At 40.9% G+C, this 20,545-nt stretch overlaps 2 protein-coding genes across 3 annotated transcripts; one reads left to right on the forward strand and one right to left on the reverse strand.

The window, feature by feature from the left end:
* On the reverse strand, positions 1-13,510 carry LOC128844957 (CDC42 small effector protein 2-B-like). The gene is made up of 6 exons (XM_054043142.1): positions 13,343-13,510; positions 6,906-6,964; positions 6,381-6,552; positions 2,638-2,739; positions 2,002-2,110; positions 1-1,660 (listed from the first exon to the last, which is right to left on the reverse strand). The coding sequence occupies exons 3-5, from the start codon at positions 6,432-6,434 to the stop codon at positions 2,036-2,038; spliced, it is 231 nt and encodes a 76-aa protein (XP_053899117.1). The 5' UTR covers positions 6,435-6,552; positions 6,906-6,964; positions 13,343-13,510; the 3' UTR covers positions 1-1,660; positions 2,002-2,035.
* On the forward strand, positions 11,472-17,472 carry LOC128844956 (nicotinamide riboside kinase 2-like). Of its 2 annotated transcripts, XM_054043140.1 has the most exons (8): positions 11,477-11,760; positions 11,885-11,975; positions 13,834-13,879; positions 14,025-14,211; positions 15,461-15,532; positions 16,535-16,641; positions 16,941-17,032; positions 17,269-17,472. In XM_054043140.1, the coding sequence occupies exons 1-8, from the start codon at positions 11,735-11,737 to the stop codon at positions 17,272-17,274; spliced, it is 627 nt and encodes a 208-aa protein (XP_053899115.1). In that variant the 5' UTR covers positions 11,477-11,734; the 3' UTR covers positions 17,275-17,472. The 2 variants fall into 2 exon arrangements, with proteins under 2 accessions (XP_053899116.1, XP_053899115.1); XM_054043141.1 differs by lacking the exon at positions 17,269-17,472 and having other exon boundaries at positions 11,472-11,760; positions 16,904-16,991.
* Positions 17,473-20,545: the final 3,073 nt, after the last annotated feature.

Raw genomic sequence — 20,545 nt, forward strand, 5'->3', positions numbered from 1 at the left:
TTGAGTTTGCAAGGTGGTATTTATTGAACAATTACAGTATTTATGATCCAAAAACCAAGTTGGAAAAACTTAGAATGACTGATCTTGTGTTAGAATTACAAATTAGATACTCATGCTAGTCTATAGTTTGCTATTTAAAAACAGGGCATGTATTCTAATCAGATATACACATGCCAAAAAGAGTAATTAATCTTTGCTTTGTGTAGTTACTGCACAGTCACTTTAGAAAATTACAGTAAAAATAGTGTTCAATTCATTTGAAAGAAGACTGTTTCTCTACTCTGAGTGTACAGAGACATAGAACAGCCCCTCATCTTAGGCCTTCACATCAGCTCTTATAGCAATATGTATACGCTGACACATTTCAGTCACAGAAGACCTCTAATTTATAGGAGAGTCGCATGACAGTGGTCAGATCACACGGTGTTGAAAGATATTTTAAAGACAAACCTAAAGGCCTGATCCTACTCCTGTTGAAATAAATGAAAGTTCCACTGACTTACCAGGTGTCTTGTCAATGCTCTAAAGTTGGCAATAATTCAAGTTCATGAACTTAACTTGCTTCCTTGATTTCACTTATGACCACTTTAAATTGCTGCATCCATACCAACTGCACAGTTTGAGAGGACAATTGTCTATTACCCAAGATAAAAAAGGGTATGGATGCACTTGTGACAGTGATTATGGACCTAGTCACTTCAAGGGATACTTAAACTTGTTGCTTCTGGCCTTCATGACTATTTAACAAAAGCAACATCTCAAAATGCCAGCACTGTACATATATCAAATATACCCAGAATACAATTTAGCATTTAAGTGTCAAATGTGGTAGGTTTCGAGAAGTGATTAAGACTAGTCTACCTATTTTCTCTTTAATTTAGGCCATTACATCATCTACTTCAGTTTAAAAAAAAATTTAAGAACTTCCAATGCATTTAAAAAACAAAGTAATCAGAGACTGGTTTTATTTTTTTAAGTGTCTGGAAGACAGGCTGTCACTTGTTAGATAGATCTGGCATCACTACCATGGGGGGGGCAAAATAATAATAAATAATAAAAATCAGCTACCAAAAAAACCCCACCCAACCTCCACCAGTGCTACATGACTGCTTGATACCTAGAATGTCATCTCTAGATGAGAGTTTAAAATTTAATTGGTACTTAAGTTTATGCAGCAGCAATTTACATTAAGTCTAAAGAAAGTCCTGAGCATTCTGTTGAGACCCATCCAGCCTCTTTCAGAGACTTTGGCACAGTGAAGATCTGTTGCAGTTATTATAGTAGTGGGAGAGAACATGCAAGGCACTTACAGCTCAGTGATGGAAAAAACTGACCTGTGACTGGAAAAATAGTTTTTCCAGTCACCTGGACCTACTTTAGGGTGGAGAACCTAGTTATTTTGTGAGAGTATCCATCACAAAAGCCTTAGGGTTGTGGAGACTTCACTGGGCTTTAAGACAAAAAAAGTAAGATCTAATTTATAAAGTTAAAAGCAATACTAGTGTACAGTTCCAGCAAAGAATTAATTAGCATGTGGGCATCCAACCACTGGATTCAGAGAAATGTTCATTACTATGAAATACTCCATTCCCCAGTAGAATATCTTTTACTATTAGTGTAAACAAGTGAGGTCTTCCAGTAACATCAGTTTCCAGAATTTCTGTGAAAAGAAGAAAGTCAAGACTGTTTTTATGCAAGTGGTTTTAGACTAGTAACAATGCCTACCAAAAAAAGGCCATACAATCTAACACTAAGTTCTTTGGGATAGGGCTGGGGTCTTCCCATTTGGAAGGGGACCTAGGATGGTGTTCTAATTGGTACTGCACCATCACCATACCAGGTTGACAATTATAATAGCCGCCATACATTTGTATACAAGCCATTCTACAAAGAATGCGGAAACTTGAATTAAGCTTCATAATATGGTTGGAGTTTTCCCTACCAGTTGCTAGCTCATAACTTTTATTGGTCTTTAGGAAGCCCTCAGAGAGCAGAACATACCAAAAATTGGTGCATCAGTCTCCTTTCGAGTTTTCTATAGCTGTGCACTTGCAGGAGGGCCATTTGTGTAGCCACCTTTTGACTTCATATGGTCCTGAATTGACCCAGCCTAGAGAAGAATACAGTAGGTTAGTAGATGCCCTTTATTTGTCAAAGCATTAAGCCTTAAATTGGAAAGGAAGAGAAAGTACTTCAAACATTAATCCTAATGGGCAAGACATACTTATCCACATATGGAGGGATGTCAATACTCAGGGTATCAGTGACAAAACTGAGATTAGCAACATGCTGCTCTTTCTAAATGAGTGTGCAAGTCCTGGTACTTCAATGGAGTGACAGAAGAATGAGGCCTCATGAGTACTGACATACTCCATTCCCCCCACCACCACTGACTGTATATGCCAGGACTGCAGTGTGTCAGATGAGAAAGTGCTATGAGCTAGTGTCAAGTTAAATGACCTAAAATAAATCTATTCTGGGTGTGTAGGATGTAGAAGACTATGGTCTGTCCTGACACTATTCTGCTGCATTCATTCTCTATACACTGGCAAGTGATGCTCACAACTTTAAACATTTAGTTTTAGCAGTTAGGCATGTCTCACACATTTCTGCTCATCTTGAGGATTACATACTTACAGATGTAAAACCACTATTCATATCTCTTGTTCCAACATGGGCAGTATGGACAAAGTTCATTGGTTTTCCAATCATATTTCGGTCTAGTCTCCGACGTCTCTTCTTTAAGAGAAGAGGGAAAAAAATTATAAGTGCTTAAGCAGAAAATCCTTTACATAAGACAGTCAAGGTTGTGTCTGGGAATTATCGCCCAGTTGATAAGAACCTTCTAGTGACTCCTAGTGGAAACAGAACCAACATATTAACACATTTCAGTGTTGTCTTTTTAAAAAGAGCAGAATGTACTCAGGTTTTTTTGTTGACATATGAATCGGTTTGTCAGCAGAAGATTTGAAGCAAGCACTAAAAAGCTGTTTTCTAGCACTAAAGGAACAGACTTAGTCTTTCATGCAACATAACTAAGGTACCTATAAAAAAAGGCACTTACACATGTGGTTTAGACTAGACACTGCCTCTGCCATTTCCACTTGCTTTTCATCTGATAACACAAGTTAAGAGCACTAGAGGACTCAATGTGACATTTACTCCATCAGCAGGACTGCTATAGAGAAGTTACATAACTTTAAACTCTTACTATAGTCAGATGAGCCAGTTGCAAGACTGGGGCCTCTTTCTATGGAACTTTGCACCCTCAAAGAGCCTCATTGTAGTCAAGAGAGGTTCCATCTTTGGATTAGTTTCCAGGATGGGGGTCTGAAGATTGCACGTTTACTTTAATTTAAGAGAGTCTAAATAGGAGTTGTTTTGCACCTTTGACTATGTCTAACTGACCATTTGCAGGTGCATTTTTGCGAGTCTAGGCCTCTTGGGTTAGAAATCTATGCACCACAATGCTAAATGCAATAAGGGACATTTATGCATTTTTTTAAGCTAGCTTCTCAGCCAGTCCTTGAACAATGAAGTCAAGGTTCCAGGAGTCAGATTTAGTTAAACCCAGTTTCTCTCCTGTCTTGCATTGGGATGACTTAAGAAAGCTTAATATTGCTGGTAGGGTTGCCAACTTTTGTTAGACAAATTCCTAGAGATTGCCTCATGTGACGATCTTTAATTAAAGATTAATCTTTAATTCCTAGAGACTCCTAGGGTAGGAAACCTTAATTGCTGGTGGAACAATAATCAACTGAGTGACTGTTGCAGTGTGACCAGCAGCACACTATTTGCATGCAGCATCTTTCCAGAGATTTTTCTCTGTCCCAAGAAAATGGGGTTACTGAGATCAGAGGACCCTATACAAGTATTTTTTAGAAGTTTGTTTTTGTTTGAAAAATATGCACTACCTCGGGGATTAGAAAATCCTTCCTGGGGGGTACTGAGGAGTTCCAAAAGAGAATCCTCTTCAGTTCCTTTGCCAGAAGGCTATGGGATCTGCATGCGGAGTGTAGAGCAAGATGAGAGAAGTTATTTCTATCAGGGAAGCAGAGTACATAAATAGGCATTCCCAACTATTACTGCTGCTGCTTTGGACAGACCACTCCCTACCTAATCAAATGCAACTGAACTGGGAGCAGAGATACCCAGTAAGCCTTTATGTTAGTTTTAAAAAGCACTTTTGAGGAAGAGAGAGTCAAGTGTCCACATGGCAGCATGTAGGGGAAGAGCAGGACAGTCAAAAATAAATAAAGGAGGGCAAGTATTCATTTTGCTTCTACCACAGTATCTCCTGTAGTGTTATATATTCCCAGGTATATATTACAGTAGCAAGACTTACCTTCCTGGTATACAAGATACCCAAGGCCTGCCAGAATGATGTCCTATGGGAATTCTCCAGTATCAAGTTAGTTATAAGACCAGAGAGTTTCCTTGTGCCACACAAGTACATTAGCCAGTGTATGAGTTGGTGTGACAGATGCAGGTTGGTCTGTAATGATTTATAACCAATGCATGTTGATGTGGTTATTGGGATGTTTTCTATGTAGCCATATTGGTTTAAGCCACAAAGTAGTATATTAACCCTTCACGTCAGGATATGTGATTTGCTACCACAATTTACTTTCCGTTTATATGCATCACAAAGCCAGTTTGCTTGTCTCTAGTCAATAGTAGTCTAGGACCAAGTCAAGACTAAGGAGCATTTGCAGAGTCCTGAGGGTAATGGTCAAAGAAAGGGTACTTTCAGAAGCACTAAATATATCGCAGCCTCCCTTCTTTGAAGTCTGCAGGTAGAGGCTAAGGGTCGCTTGCGTACTTCTACTACTGAAAAGTTCAGCCCTAGAGACAGTTGTTTAAATGTTCTTCAGTGAGAACCAAGAAAGATGTTGACCTTTTCAAATATTACAACAAATATTACATTCCAGAGGCTGTAGCCACACCTCAAAGGCAGTTTGGTTTTAGAGTAAAATGCAGTGCAGATACATTATGAATTATTGGTACACTCCAATATTTGAAGTGCTGTTCTATTCGGGAGACCCTAAATTGCATCTTTTAACTTATCAAGAACTAGATCTTATTCCTAGTCCAGTCTGCTAACCAAGGACCCCCCAGATCTGGAACTATCTGCATGGGGACCCCCAGTGAAGTCATGGTGCCTCTGCAGAGGCACAAGAGGCCACCCACAGATCCAGTTTCAGCATCAGGGATTTGGTGACAAGTTTACTGCTTTTTTCTCTCTAGCCCTGAAGAGTCAGCAGAGTTAAGAGTGAGCCAATTCTTGTCCTTTTTCTGCATCAATAGATTTTGACTTGTTGAAACTTATGCAAAGCCATTGAAGGCAGTTAATTGCCCATGTGTCACTGTGGGCAAAATTTGGCCTGCAGAGTGTTTCCATGTTGTGAGCCCAGGCTGAATTTGCAGAGTTGGCAATTTTTAACCATTTGTTATTACAATTAAAAGAAAATAGGAGTGTAAGCTAAACACATTTGTCTCAATGATTAGTTATCAGACATGGAAGACTTCTGTAGCTCTCTTCCCCAATCCCAGTCTGGAACTGAACTTTAAATAAAACACATTAGAAGAGTTGTGCACAACTGTATGGGTAGGTCCCGTATCTAGATTCTGCTTCAAGTTTTTAAAAACAACAAGTTACAGATAGAGAGATTAATAATTGAAGTGTTATTGAATCCTCAGTTACAGCAAAAATGGCAGCTATCATATTGAGTAAATAATCCACTCCCCCAGAAAACTCCACTGACTGTATACATTTTAAGGGTGGCTATGCATCCTTGTTTTCCCCCTCTTATTCTCCATTAATAGCCCATAGATAGGCATCTGGAGGCTACATTAAGGGTTCTAGAGTTCTCCTCAACTCTTCTTACCAGACAGTCCTTGAAGAACAGTTATTACAAGAATTCTCCCCAGTTCACAGGGTTTAATTATTTTGACTTCCATCACATCTTTACAAGACATCACATTCAGGATTGTTTTGAAATATACCCATGTCATGTTTCATTAACAGAATCTGTAGCCTCCCATCTGGGGCAGTCTATGCTAAGTCCTCATGAAACTACATCCTAATTGCAGAATAAGTATTCAGCAACTGTGTTCCTCAATGTAGGGAAAGTTTACAGGTGCAACACTAAGATGAGTTAGACAATTTCCTATGCAGCTAGAAAATAGCAACTCTAATTAGTGTTAAATCAGATCTTCTGATAGAGCTCATGCCTTTTACTACAGATAAAAGTTCCCCTATCAGTTTTTATATTTTGCTTTCCTTGGTGTAGCTGATCACAAGAAAGGCCACACAGAGATTAAAGCTCTCATTGTAAATTCAAAAGCATCTTAAAAATTCAATACATGCATGTACTTACTGGCTGGGGCTGCTCACCACTGCACCAGTTAAAGCAAACCAAGAACTCAGTCATTGTGTCTTTCAGTAGCTTCCCTACACAAGGTGGTTATGAAATCTTGGTAGCTTGTTGATCTTGCCACATTAAAGGGAACACTGAAACCAGGAGGCCACTTCTACACAAAAACCAGTTCCTAAAATGGAGTTTTAAAGGAATTACTTTAGTAGATACCCAGAAGGCAGCCAAGTCAGATGAACATCTGGGGATTACATGTTTAACAGAATTTTTAACAAGTATGTTTATTTTTACTGATATATGCAAGAAGTGCCAGAATACTGTTAAATAGCAGTTACTGAGCAATAAAGGCTTCAGTAGGCTTAGAACAAAAACAGAGATTGTAAGAAGAAATAGTTCTAAACATAGTGCCTCTAAAAGAGTGTTAGAATAGTTTTCATAGAAAGGAACAGAACAGATTAGATACTTGGAAACCCAAACCTCTTCAGAAGATAATATAGGTATGATACAAGAAAGAGATCCCTTTCTTACCTTTCACAATAAGATAGTTACAGAAACTTCAAGTCTCAGAGAAACTTCTGATTCTAGTCCTAGATGGGAAGAATAGATTACACCCTTTATAACTGCAATGAAAAGCTTTTTATGACAGGGGGAAAAAAAAAGTCAGCAAGTCACCATTAGTTTTATATACTCACTAGAGTATATAAGAACATGAACGAAAAACAATACTAAACTAGGGTCATAGACAAGAAGTTAACTAAAAATAGCCCTTAAAGCCACAGCATAGTCTGCCTTTTATTTACTCCCACATTATGCTTGCTTATTTGGTTATAAACCCATCCCTCTTCCAAACAACTTTACAGAGAGCCATAGAATAACATAATCCACACAGTAGCACCTGTATCTTGGTCACCTTGATAACAAAAATATCACAGCTACTTTTTAATTTACAAAAAAAGTAGAGTAAACAGAAGCTCACAAGCAACTTCATTCATTCCAAACCAACCCAACAGCCTTCATCAGGAAACAGAGTAATAATAATCAGTCACAAGCATTCTTTATATAGTGCCACAATTACCCAATTATCACATTTGTCTTCCTCACCTTTGCCTGTGTTACTCCTCCCACTTTATCCCTTTCCTCTTACACTTCTGATTTTTTTTCTTTTTGAATGTTCTGTCATTCATTTTTCACAGTATCTATCTTATTTGCCTATTAGTTTTCAGTGTTCTATATGGTATGTTATTATAGAATGCAAAGCCTTAACTTTATCTTTGGTGCTTTGAATACTATTTATCTGTCTTAATTATCATTTCCCATCTCATTTCATATACTCACAAAGGATCAAATGCTCAAAAACAGTTAGGCCCCTAAATGCCATTGATTTCACTAGATGTTAGCAGCCTAGCTCATGAGCATCCACCCTAAGGTCCTTACCATTATACCCCAATGCAGAGCGGAGGGACTGTGGACCGTGCAGGTGTCTGGATGCTGGCCTTTTATAAGGCAATGAAGAAGTCTATGGCCCAAGTGCTGTACTGAGCTCTGTGACTGCAGATCCCTGCATCTCTGCTGAGTCCCATTGCAGTCATCTGCAGAATTGGGGCCTAAAATAGGAGCAGGCCAAAAAGGGGCCTCAGAACTGATATTTATAGGGATTTATATGGCTTTGTCAAGCCGGGCCTTAAAAACCTCTAAGGATGGAGATTCCACCACCTCCCTAGGTAACCCCTTTCCAGTGCTTCCCGACCCTCCTAGTGAAATAGTGTTTCCTAATATCCAACCTAGACCTCCCCCCTGCAACTTGAGACCATTGCTCCTTGTTCTGTCATCTGCCACCACTGAGAACAGCCTAGCTCCATCCTCTTTGGAACCCCCCTTCAGATAGTTGAAGGCTGCTATCAAATCCCCCCTCACTCTTCTCTTCTGCAGACTAAATAAGTCCAGTTCCCTCAGCCTCTCCTCATAAGTCATGTGTCCCAGCCCCCTAGTCATTTTTGTTGCCCTCCACTAGACTCTCTCCAGTTTGTCCACATCCTTTCTGTAGTGGGGGGCCCAAAACTGGATGCAATACTCCAGATGTGGCCTCACCAGTGCCAGAGGTTGCCAATCCCTGTTCTACACAATTTAAAATGGGACTAGAACCCTTTTTAGGTTAAGTTAAGGAGCTACCCTTACTTATTATGTTATTTGTAGGCATTTATGTGGTACTGATCACCATAGTATCTGAGAATTAAACAATCACTGGTAAATGAAGCCTCAGAACTCACTGTGAGAAAAGGAAGTATCATTAACCCCACTGTATAAATGGGCAAACTGAAGCACAAGAATAATTCACATAGACTGATATCTAGCCCTATGCGTTGGCCACAAAACCAGCCTTCCTTGCTATAGCTTAATGATAAAAAGCATAATGTAATCAAGTAATCTGAGGATCAAATCCTGCCTTCAGTTATGCTCAGGCACCTGTAACTTGGTCTACCAGAATGGTATCAGTGCCCCACCATAGTCAAGAGATGTAAATAGGAGTGTGAAGAAAGGAAAGATGGTGGTGTGGCTATTAAGGGTATGCCTACACAGCAAAGAAAAACCCACAGCTGGCCCATACCAGCCAACTCAGGCTTGTGGGGCTTGGGCTGTGGGGCTATTTCATAGCCGTGTAGACTTCAAAAGTGAAAATCCAAAAAGTAAAAGTCCCAAAGACTTTCCAATTGAAAGTCCATGCGACTTGTGCTCTTAAATCACACAAGTGCTGTTTAAAATCCCATCCACAATGTACAAAATGAGTACATTGAGAGGGCTGCAGGAGTAGCAAAAAAGCTACTAAAAAGAGGGTGTAACTTAAAGTTAACCCCTGCCTTCTACAGTCTCTCTCCCCTCCCTGCACAGCTTCCAGAACCCAAGAGTCCAAGAACTGACTATTGGAATCCAAGTGACAAACTCCAACTGCCACAGAACCTCACCAATGTCCACATTCTATATCCTCTCCTATTCAATGGTTTATTTATTTATTTAAGATTCAGGACTGTAATCCCCATTTTGGCAAGGGGTTAGACTAGATTACCCTTGTAGTCCCTTCTAACTCTATGATTCTATAGGAGCTAAGCACTCTAAACCATGTCTGCTTCCTGGTCATATTTCTAGTGTACTTCAGTGCTCATTTAACAACCTCACTGGTTTCACCGGGCATAAATCAGCACAAATGTTATCCCAGGGTGTAGAAAGTGTTATGCTGTTTTTACCTTTGTCAGCATGTTGCACATTTTGAAAACAGTAGGTGTCATTCTGGCATCAAAACAGACAAACAAAAACTCTGTCTGTTAAATTTATGGTCTGACTGAGAACTGCAACTGCACCATGTTTTCCTCAAGCCCAATAATAAAAATAGTTTTACTGTGCTCCTTATTTCCGTTGTTCCAGCCTCACTTACAACACTTCTAGATAAATATTTCTTGCTTTGATACTTTCCATTGGATTTTTCTAATTTTGTGCAAGTGTTCATTTTTTTCCTTCTAACTTTGGGTTTTGGGCAGTTTCTGGCTTCCTTCTGTTCTTGCTTACGTATGCTCTATTTGCATTGTAACTTAAGAGTTACTGTTGATCTGATGATACAGTTTTGCATCTGTGATGGGAATTAGGGGTTCCATTTTCTCCTCCTGTTGAACTGAATTGGTAACTTGATTTGTTTAGTAGTAACAATCACTTCAGTTTTGCTGGGATAGTAGTGTAGGAATGGTTCTTGGCATCTTTGCAATGGAATTCTCTGATAGATGTGTGCACTGCTATTAAAAGTATACATTTGTGGCTCTCTTAAAGTCATGTCTGAGTATAAATTTTTAAGACTCTTGCAGAAAGTTCAGACTGCTGTACAGACTGATTAACTCAGTACCTTAATATTGGAAGAGGAGTATGTTTACGGCATGGTGACTTATGGAATTCAGTTATGCTTCTGCTCAGCCCTACAACGTATTTTGGAATTATGCTCTCTGTGTTTCTAGCAACAAGTGATAATGATGGTAGTAAGATTTAATTTTTGTTTTGCAGGAACATTAACTGATTAATCTTCACAATACCTCAGTGCCAACAAGGTGGTGGATATTATCCTCATTTTATACCTGATACACAAAGGAATGGACCCAGGCCATAGTCAGAGCTAACATTAGTATTAGGAAGCTGGGTGGATCTCTCCCTCACCCTGCCACCTGTCCCTTAAATTGTAAACCCTTTAGATCAGAGGCAAGGTCTTCTCTGATTTATTTGTACCCTACTAAGCACCCTCGAGACCCAACACTGACTAGGGACACTGGTTGCTACTGGAATAAAATAATAGTACTAATAGTAATTCTTTGAGGCAAGCAGCAGACATAGTGGGGTGAGTTCTGCCTAGCTCTGCCATGCAGGTGGGATTGGGGGTTCCCCTCTAGGGTGACCAGATAGAAGTGTGAAAAATCAGGAGGGAGGCAATAGGTGCCTATATAAGAGAAAACCCTGAAAACTGGGATTATCCCTATGAAATCGAGAAATCTGGTCACCCTATTCACAGCTCCCCCAGGCACTGCCTAGGGAGCCAGGTTCCTCCTGCGACTGGAATTAGTGGGTCCTTGTTCTGCAAGCCCTCAAAGATCCCCGCACACACACCCAGAAGGAAGGCAGAAGAGTCCCCATGAAGCTGGCCTTGTGGGGTCCCCAAATCAGTTATCCTCCTCTCCACAGACGCACAGCTGCCCCCAGCCCCCGACCCTCCATCCCAGCTCGGGACACGGTTTAAGCAAGTTACTTCACCACCCGATAGGGATCCCTGCCCTTTTGGGGGCGTGGCCTGAAGGGGAGGGGGCCAAGGCGTGCCCTTCTAACTCACGGAGGCGTGAACGAAGCGATTCCGCTCTCTGATTGGACGAAGGGCGAGATGGCCAGGCCAGTGGGCTTTGCGGGATCTGTGCTGCGTTACCATTAGGGGAAGCTGGCGCCCCGCCAGCCAATGGGTGGTGTAGCGTGGACGGTGCTGTGCTCTGATTGGGTACAGGCTGAGTAGGCGCGGTGTGTTGTAGTGGGCCCGCTGCCCAATGGGCGTGTGGCAGCGTGAGGGAATCTTGGCGCGGCGGTTGTTTGCCCCTTTTGCGGAGCGCTTCGGTGCGGTACCGACGAGCCCAGCTGCTCCCTCCTCCCGGGACCATGGCGCTGCTCTGTAGTTGACGATTGTTTCCCCCCCCCTCACCTTCTTCTGCTTCTTTTCCTCCCTCCTCCCTCTCCTCCACCGGGTCCCGGCTCGGACGAGCGGCAGCTCCCGGACCCCCTGTCCTCTCCCTCTGCCCCCATAGGAACAGGCTGTAAGGGAAGCGCGGGCGGCTTGCTGCCGCACCATGAGCATCATCGTCGGCATCGGCGGGTGAGAGCCGGGGGATGGGGGAGTTCGGGTGTGTGTGGGGAAATCGCTGGATGGGTGGCCGGGATTGGTGGTGCCCGTGGCCTGCGGAGTCCAGCGCCGTCTAACGGTCCCTGTCCTGCCCTAGGGTCACCAATGGAGGCAAGACCACGCTGACCCACAAGCTCATGCAGGCCCTGCCCAACTGCAGCGTGGTGCATCAGGATGACTTCTTCAAGGTGAGTGGCCTGTGCGGGAACCTGTACGTGAGGTGACCCAGGACTCCTGGGTGCCCCGCTCCACTTCCCGCTCATGGCCAAAGTTGCTTGTCACTGGCGCACCCTGTGCTGCTGGCAGGGGGTGACTGGGCTGGGGCCAGCTGTGTGGCTGGTGGATAAGCTCCTGGGCAGTGTCCTGATGACTTTCCACTTTCCTGGAGCACTCCGCGTTAGTGGGAAGATAAAGGAGCCAACCGCTTTATCACAGTCTTCTTACTGCTTCTTATCTTGCCACAAACAAACCCTGTGGTGGGTTAAGGCACTCACTGTTAGGATATAGATATTCAGGCCTGTCTGTAAAGGCCTATACTTTAAGAATTTAGGTGTATTCTGATCAGTTAGCTAGTTATAGAAGTATAAAAGCCTCAAAATCACTGTCTGCTGGTGTAAGGGCCTTCTCTTAGGCCTAGTCTTCACTTACCGGCTGGACCGGCGGCACGCCATCGATGTTCTGGGATCGATTTATCGCGTCTGGTTAAGACGCGATAAATCGATCCCGGAAGTGCTCACAGTCGGCGCCGGTACTCCAGCTCGCCGAGAGGAGTACGCGGCATCGACGGGGGGAGACTTCCTGCCGCGTCTGGACCGCGGTAAGTTCGGACTAAGGTACTTCGAATTCAGCTACGTTATTAACATAGCTGAATTTGCGTACCTTAGTCCGATTTGGGGACTTAGTGGGGACCAGGCCTTACTGTGACAGTCTGAGGCCTTGTTCTTAGGCTAAGCAGCAAAGGCAGCCATAATCTGGGAAGTGTATGGTCACAGGCTCACATTCCAAACTAGTCACATTGAAATAAGATGCTATTGGGCTGTTAAGAATAACAGGACAGGATTGTATTCCTATCACCTCCAGGGAAAGGGAAAAGCCTAGAAGATGTAAAAGGAAACTTAGTTTGATAGCATCCTGTCTGGCAAGAACTCACTTATCAATAACTGGGATGTGAAATCCTCATTTCTGTATTGTTCTATCTCTGTAGTCTCCACTTCCCTATTGTTTGTCTGTATGATCTCTGTCTGGTTCTGTGATTGTTTCTGTCTGCTGTATAATTAATTTTGTTGGGTGTAAACCAATTAAGGTGGTGGGATATAATTGGTTAAAGAACCATGTTACAGTATGTTAGGATTGGTTAGTTAAATTTCAGTAAAATGATTGGTTAAGGTATAGCTAAGCAGAACTCAAGTTTTACTATATAGTCTACTGTCAATCAGAAAGTAAGGGGGGGATGGGGGAATTGGAATCATGTTTTGCTAAAGGGGGGGGAATGGGAACAGGGACATACCCTGTTTCCCCGAAAATAAGACATCCTCCGAAAATAAGGCCTACTTACAGTTTTGCCTCTCGTTGTAATATAAGGCATCCCCCCGATAATAAGACCTCCCCGATAAGGCATCCACCGATAATAAGGCATTTTTCATTTCTGAAAAATAAGACATCCCCTGAAAATAAGACCTAGCGCATCTTTGGGAGCAAAAATTAATATAAGACACTGTCTTATTTTCGGGGAAACAGGGTAGGCAAGGCTCTGTGGTGTCAGAGCTGGGAAGGGGGACACTGAGGAAGGAAACTCGAATCATGCTCGCTGGAAGTTCACCCCAGTAAACATCAAATTGTTTGCACCTTTGGACTTTGGGTATTGTTGCTCTCTGTTCATGCAAGAAGGACCAGGGAAGTGAGAGGGTGAAGGAATAAGCCCCCTAACACTCTCATGCAAAGGGATGTTTTCCAGTGAAGTTTAGGTCTTTAATCTTGCTTTAAAATGAATGTTAAGCTTTGCAGTAGCCGGTCAGACTAAAGCTGTTCTCTTTATCACTGTTTCAGCCCCAGGATGACATAGAAGTTGAAGATGGATTTAAACAGTATGATGGTAAGGCCCTGCTTATTGAACCATCCATGTAGAAATTGTAACTCTTAACAGGATATCTGTTCTCTTTCCTGTTCATGTTGCTTTCCTTCTGGTGACTCTTCTGATAGTCATAGCACTTAATTACTTTTCTGGGCTTTTGTCTTAGTTATTAGTGCCTTGGATATGGAAGCTATGATGAGTACCATCAATGCTTGGATGAAAAACCCAATTAAGTTTGAACGCTCACATGGCATCAATAACACCTTGGATGCCAAAATATTACAGCATTCAGGAGAGAGAGATGAAACAATCCATATTCTTATTGTAGAAGGCTTTCTTCTTTACACTTACAGGTAACTAAAGACTTACAATATGTCTGATAACTAGTAATTCTGGCTTGATATGTATTTTGTTTTCTATTAGGTAAAGTTGCAGGAAGTCAAACTGATTCTTAAAACTAGAGTTGGGCAAATAACTGATTTTTCTGTTTGCTGGTAATTCTGAAAAATACAAAATTGGTTTGAAACAAATCTAAAAATTGCAAAATAGTTGGCAAATTTTAAAAAATCTATATTGGGTCAAACAGAACATCCTATTTGTCCCAGAACATATTATTTCGGGCATTTTTAAAGGGCTAGATTCATGAAATGGGTCAGGAGGAGGTGGATCCCCTTGTAAACTTTGGTCAAGTGATTAGGGAACCCCCTGGGATGTGGGAGGCAAGGTTCAATTCTCCCCTCTGCCTGATGTGGAGAAGGGATTTGAACATTGGTCTCCCACATTGCAGGAGAGTTCCTGACCCTCAGGCTATAGGATATGCTGGTGGCAGGTTTCTCAGTCTCTCCTGTTGAAACTGTTCCACTTCCTGTAAATGGTCATTGGAGCAGGGTCTTGAATGTTGGTGTCCCACATCCTTAGTGAGTGCCACAGCCACCAAACTATAGGGTAATTCTCACTTTCCCTACCTCAATGACTAATTTATTGTCATTATGAATACATTAATCGTAACCACTAAGCTAAAGGTATAGAATATACCTACCTCTTACACAGTGTTCTTCATCAGCTTCTAATTCTCGTCACGATGCCTGTGAGCTAGGGAAGTATTAGTTCTATTTTATAGATGGAACTGAGGCACAGAGAAGCTAAATGACTTGCCACTTGGGTCTCTCAAGTCCTAGGCTAGTGCCCTTGCCACTGAACCACCCGGTCTTGCTCTGACCATTTTGTGAATTGCATCTAAGTCCTGGGAGGGAGGATTTTGGCCAAAACTCTTTGGCATATTATTGTTAAAGTTGCAAATAGCTTCAGGTTGACTGAAACTGCAGTTTTTATTAATAAACCACGTCTAGAAAAAATTCACTCAGCTCTACGTACAATTTATATGCTTAACTTTTTAAAGCGGCACCTAAAATTATTGGAATTGTCATACCGTCATCAGACAGCCTATGCAACTGGGTATCCTGCTGTCAATTGCCAATCAGAAATCATAGGAAGGTGTAAAAATCTCCACTAATGCTCTTACTAATGTTGCACCTTTAGTTCTTATGCAGATCAAATAGAGTAGCTGTAAAATATACAAAAACTAGAGAATTTCTTTTTCAGACCATTGATTGAGATATTCAACCATCGGTACTTCCTTTCCATTCCATATGAAGAATGCAAGAAAAGGAGGAGGTAGGCTTTGATGTTTTTTCTTAAATGAAATAATCAGTAAGGTAATCTGGTAATTACTACATTTTATTTATAAAGCTTTATTTGGTTCAGGCAGCAGTAGAGGATGCTTGAGAGAGTCTTAGATTTACTGGGTTAGTCATTTAATTGCGTACTCCATGGTATCGGAGAAGTTCCTGCAAAGTTCTAGAAATATACTAGCTGGTATCAAAAGCCAATATATAACTGAAATGGGCCCCAAAGCTCAAAGGATGAGAGATGCAAAAGAACCTGTGAGGTCTGAATTGTTTGGGATATGGCTTTCCAGACAATCTCTTGACATTGTCTTCATGATTGAGTCTTCAGGATTTAAGAATTGCCTAAATGAGAAGAGTTTTCTTCAATGGTAAAATTGCCAGTTAGTACTCCGCTATCTTTTCCCTTCACTCCTTTACAAGAAACTAAGCTTTTGGGCCTTGTTTACATGTGGGATTTGTCCAAATTTCAGCCACTGGTATAGCAGTATTGGTGCAAAACTCCTGTAAGAAGGTAAAGCACTCTTTGCACTAGTGGAGCTTACCCCTTCCTGAAAGCAGGTTATGCTCCACTGGTGAAAACAGCTATTTTTGGCCTACCTTTGCTAGGGACTAGCCACTTTTGAAGTTCAAAACATGAAAGTTTCTCTTCTGTTTCATGCCATAATTTAATGCATGATGTCCAAAAGCTACAGCAATTCTTGATATGAACAAATATCGTGTAAGTAAGGTCAGTTGATGTAGAGTTCTGAGAATCTTAATCTGTCATTTCTGCAACCTGCCATACCTGTCATATCACACTTCATTATTCTGTTTTGTCTTCAATCTTTTTTGCAGCCGATACATATCAACTTCGACAAAAATTCAGAGAATTTACATCAAGATAACTAGTTTTGATTTGGTGGTGGGTAAAGAGATTGAGTGCACTGTATCTAGACTTCTTACCTTGTAACAAGAAATACTTATGTACCACTGTCTTTATAATCTCTAGTTCAAGGAACTACACTGTACCAGATCCTCCTGGATTGTTTGATGGCCATGTCTGGCCCATGTATGTTAAACATAAGAAAATAATGGAGGATTTCGAAGTGGATGTGGGTAAGTATATTGGATGGTGGAAGCTCAAGACTAGTGTATAGGGAAGTTTGTTTCTACTGTCTGCTCTGGGAGAGGGGGTACAATTTAAATAACTTAATTCAGTGAGTAGATTTGAACCAGTGCTACTTGTGATGTATGTAAGGCAGTTAAACTTCTTTGGGATTGGTCTAGTTCCTGGCCTATGTTTTTTAAAACAAAAAGCTAGAGATTTGATAGGATTGTAATTCTAGGATGTTATCAGGATGTTTTTGTCTTCATTCAGAAATGTCTCAATTGTAACTTTTAAAAATATTTTTAAGTTCAATTGGATGGAACAAAATCAAAGGAGGAGCTGTTTAATGAAGTTTATGAACAGATCCAGAACAAGATTGAGAAACTGCTGCTTATGCAGGTAAAAAACAAACGTGAAGCGTACCTCACTGCAATGGCAAACTGGCTTAATGTTTCTAAAATGAACAAGAGTAACTTTTTAAATACTTCTTTCAGAAACTCAGTGATTGGTAGTTGTACTCAGTAGAAGGGGGACTACTAGTGTTTTCAGACAGGAAAACAAAGCTGTTGTGTACACTATTGTAAGTGAGCCTCTTATGTATAATGTCAAACACTGAAATTTTCTTCGTTTTACAGAGATAGACAAGCAGCCAATGGATTCCTACGATCTAAAAAGAAGCCTGTTAACACTAACTTACTTTTTTATGCGTACCAGACTTTGGCAGTTAAGCTTCTGCTTGTTAAGATTTCCTTTTTCACTTTTTAAAATTGGACTTCGTTCAGCTTTCACCTGAAACTCATGGAGTTAAATGTGGCCTTGATTAAAGCATTTCCCCTCCATGAAGTCTCTGTAGTTTAGTTCATGCTTAAAGTTTGAGACAAGCTTCCATATCCCAGATATAGAGAAAAGTAGTTGTCCTTGGAATGGGCCTGTATTTTAAATTTATATGCATTTATTTAGACTTTGACTTCTTGAATATGGTAGCACACTTGCCAGTTGGAAGTACAATGGCACTGCCATTGTCAATAAGTCCATACTCTAAGTTACAGCTGTATCCTTTCCACTATTAACACTTCCCATTCAGTGCTGAAGGAAAAAGCATAAAAATAATCTGAAATGACAGTACGCTTGAGATTCTATTGGGCAGCATTAAATGTGATTACAGGCATATAAACTTGAAGAAATTCTCCCTGATTAAAAATGGTTTGTGATGAAATGGAACTCACTTGTGGGGTTAGGGTAAATGGAGTGATTTCTTCTCTCCCCCCCCCCCCCCCAAATTAAAAGCATCTGCTATCTTGGATTAAAGAATGAGACTGTTGTGAAAAGCAGAAAATAAGGTGAGTTTTTGTAATACATCTTATTTGATCCTTATAATACAACCCTCCCCTCCCATTTGCTTACATGGGAATGTATTGTATTATAGGAGCAAAGGCTAGCAGGATCCTAAAATGTAACTAGTTTGACATCTTTATCAAATTCTAGCATGAGCAGAAGTGACCAAATAGGTAGCCATGGAAGGTGTTAGGTTTAAGCAAAAACCATTTTCAGTGGCACAGGAACACCTAAAGTAAATAACAGGTAAAACACACAGAAGGGATTGAAATTGATGACCATCTAAACCTACTACAACTTAGTCTCCCAGTGCAGACTTTTAAAGTAAATACTAATTAACACTTAAACTATATTACACTTGTTTAGTATTATGGTATGCTCCCTCAGATTTCCTGGCTTCCTTAGAGTAGTATATAGCCTACAGAAAGGTACTTTTTTCTGTGCTCTGACTCTCAATAAGTCGTCCTATTTTTAAAAAAGTCCCAACTTATGTGTCAAGAGACTTGGCTCTTACATCCATAGATGCAAACTGTGTCCGGTTCTGGCTGCCACCCTGTAAAAAATGTGGACAAATTGGAGAAAGTCCAAGGGAGGAGAACAAAACAAACAAACCTGGGCATGTTACTTGAGAAAAGACGACTGAGGGAGGACTTAAAGTATGTAAATATCTTAAAAGCTATTAAGAGAACTGTGATCAATTGTTTTCCATGTCCTTTTAGGTATGACAAGTAGTAATGAGTTTAATCTGCCGCAAGGAAGATCTAGGTTAAAGTATTTTCCTAATATCTATTGATAAGTTTAGTTAAGCTCTGGAATGTGTTTCCACAGGAGGTTGTGGAATTCCCTAATTGGAAGGGTTTTTTTGTTTTGTTTTAAAAACAGTTTGGACAACTGTCATGGATGGCATAGGTTTATTTGGTCCTGACACTGCAGAGGCTTGGACTTGACTTCTTGATGTCCCTTCCATCTCTACATTTCTATAAAACTGTATAGTCCCTCACTTTTTCCCTTGAGGGTAAAAGCAAAAGGTTAATAGGACAGAAATGCACTGTTTTGGAGATGCAAGTTCATTTTCTATATTCTGCACAAGTACAGTGGATTTTCCACAAGTAGTGTCCCTTATTTTGCCTTTGCTCTCCCCTGATATTTAGAGCTTCAATTTCATCTTTTGCACCAGTCCAAGTCAGGTTTAAATGGATTTGCCAAATCCTAGTGTAAATGAGATCTGAATTTGGGTTCAAGTTCTGATACATAGTGTCTAGACTTTCCCCTTGACTCTCCCATGTTAGGGGGATCCACACTGACCAAGAAACACAAATGGCCTCTTCCTGCTCAAGTACAGGGGGTATTTTTCTTTATTCTTAATCTGTAACTTGCTGCTTTTTGATTTCTTTGCTTTCAAGGCTTGCTTCTCCTACCTTGCTGACTATTACTACAGCATTTTGTGTTGTGAACAAGTGGAGGAGAAGGTTAGCATCCCTTGTTCTCTTCCTCTGACTTCATCCATTTCATGACTTTATCACCTCTGATCACATTTCCTAAATCTAGAAGCTGCAGCTCTTGGCTGTCTATCATCTCAAACTTCTTCCACTTAGCCCAAGCTGACAACTGAAAATGAAGAATGCTCTACTGGTGAGGATGCTAATGTGGGCACTAGGAGATCCAAATTCAAGTCTCTTCTCCATGACAGATTGACGCTGGGCAAGTCACCTAATCTTTGTTCCTTTCCTCAAAGGACTGTTGTGAGAGGCTCATTCTGGTGTAAGCATTATCAATAGAACTCTATCCTTATTGTCTTCTAGTGTTGCAATTGCTGTTATTCTGGTCTTAGCTCTCCTTCCCTCCTATGTAGTCTTTTACCAAGACCTGCCAGTTGGGGCTGTTTTAAGATCATTGATCTACAACTGTCTTGCTATCACCATTGCTTAATACTTTATGCAGCAGTCATCTCATTTGGACTACCTGAAGTATTTTTGCCTCATAACAGAGGAGGGAAAGTTAAATCTGAAATACAGCTGACAAATCTTCTCTCCCCCATTCTCCACTTTACGGGCTACATGAAGTACAAGATTTTTATCCTTTTTATTGTCTCCTTCTTGCCCTATTCTTGTTTGCTCTGGATGTTTATTCATACTACTGCCTAGTTGTCTTCAGATCCCTCCTTAATACAGTTTAAATCAGACATCTGTTCTCCAATCCATTCCCCATTCTTCCCTTGTTTTAAATTAGACTAAACATTCTTAAGGAATGTTAGTATTGTATACATTTAAAACACTTTTTTTGAGGGGCAGGGCCTGAGTTTGACACCTCACCCTCAATTTAGCAGTTGTCTATCCAGGGTAGCTTCTATCAACTGCCACCTCAAATTAAGTCCACTATTGATGGGGACACATCTGACCTTCTTCCCAGCCATGGCTTTAGCACTTGCTCTGAAATTGCCATTGACCACTTCGATCTATCAGCACAATCACCTTCCAGCATAATATCCATCACTACTGTCTTTCCTTACCCCGATATACAGTGACCTGCTAGAACACCAATTCTGATATAACATGGTAAAGTAGTGCTCTGGGGGGG

This window comes from Malaclemys terrapin, chromosome 10 (assembly GCF_027887155.1).
Source record: "Malaclemys terrapin pileata isolate rMalTer1 chromosome 10, rMalTer1.hap1, whole genome shotgun sequence".
Taxonomy (NCBI): Eukaryota; Metazoa; Chordata; order Testudines; family Emydidae; genus Malaclemys; species Malaclemys terrapin.

Bases quoted from the DNA above. Each gene is read 5' to 3' on its own strand.
- LOC128844956 (XM_054043140.1), top strand. From the start codon at position 11,735: ATGAGCATCATCGTCGGCATCGGCGG. The intron at 11,976-13,833 runs GTGAGTGGCCTG...TCACTGTTTCAG, and splicing joins ATCAGGATGACTTCTTCAAG to CCCCAGGATGACATAGAAGT. The intron at 13,880-14,024 runs GTAAGGCCCTGC...CTTTTGTCTTAG, and splicing joins TGGATTTAAACAGTATGATG to TTATTAGTGCCTTGGATATG.
- LOC128844957 (XM_054043142.1), bottom strand. From the start codon at position 6,434: ATGACTGAGTTCTTGGTTTGCTTTAACTGGTGCAGTGGTGAGCAGCCC. The intron at 2,740-6,380 runs GTAAGTACATGC...CTTCTCTTAAAG, and splicing joins GTGGTGAGCAGCCCCAGCCA to AAGAGACGTCGGAGACTAGA. The intron at 2,111-2,637 runs GTAAGTATGTAA...ATTCTTCTCTAG, and splicing joins TGAATAGTGGTTTTACATCT to GCTGGGTCAATTCAGGACCA.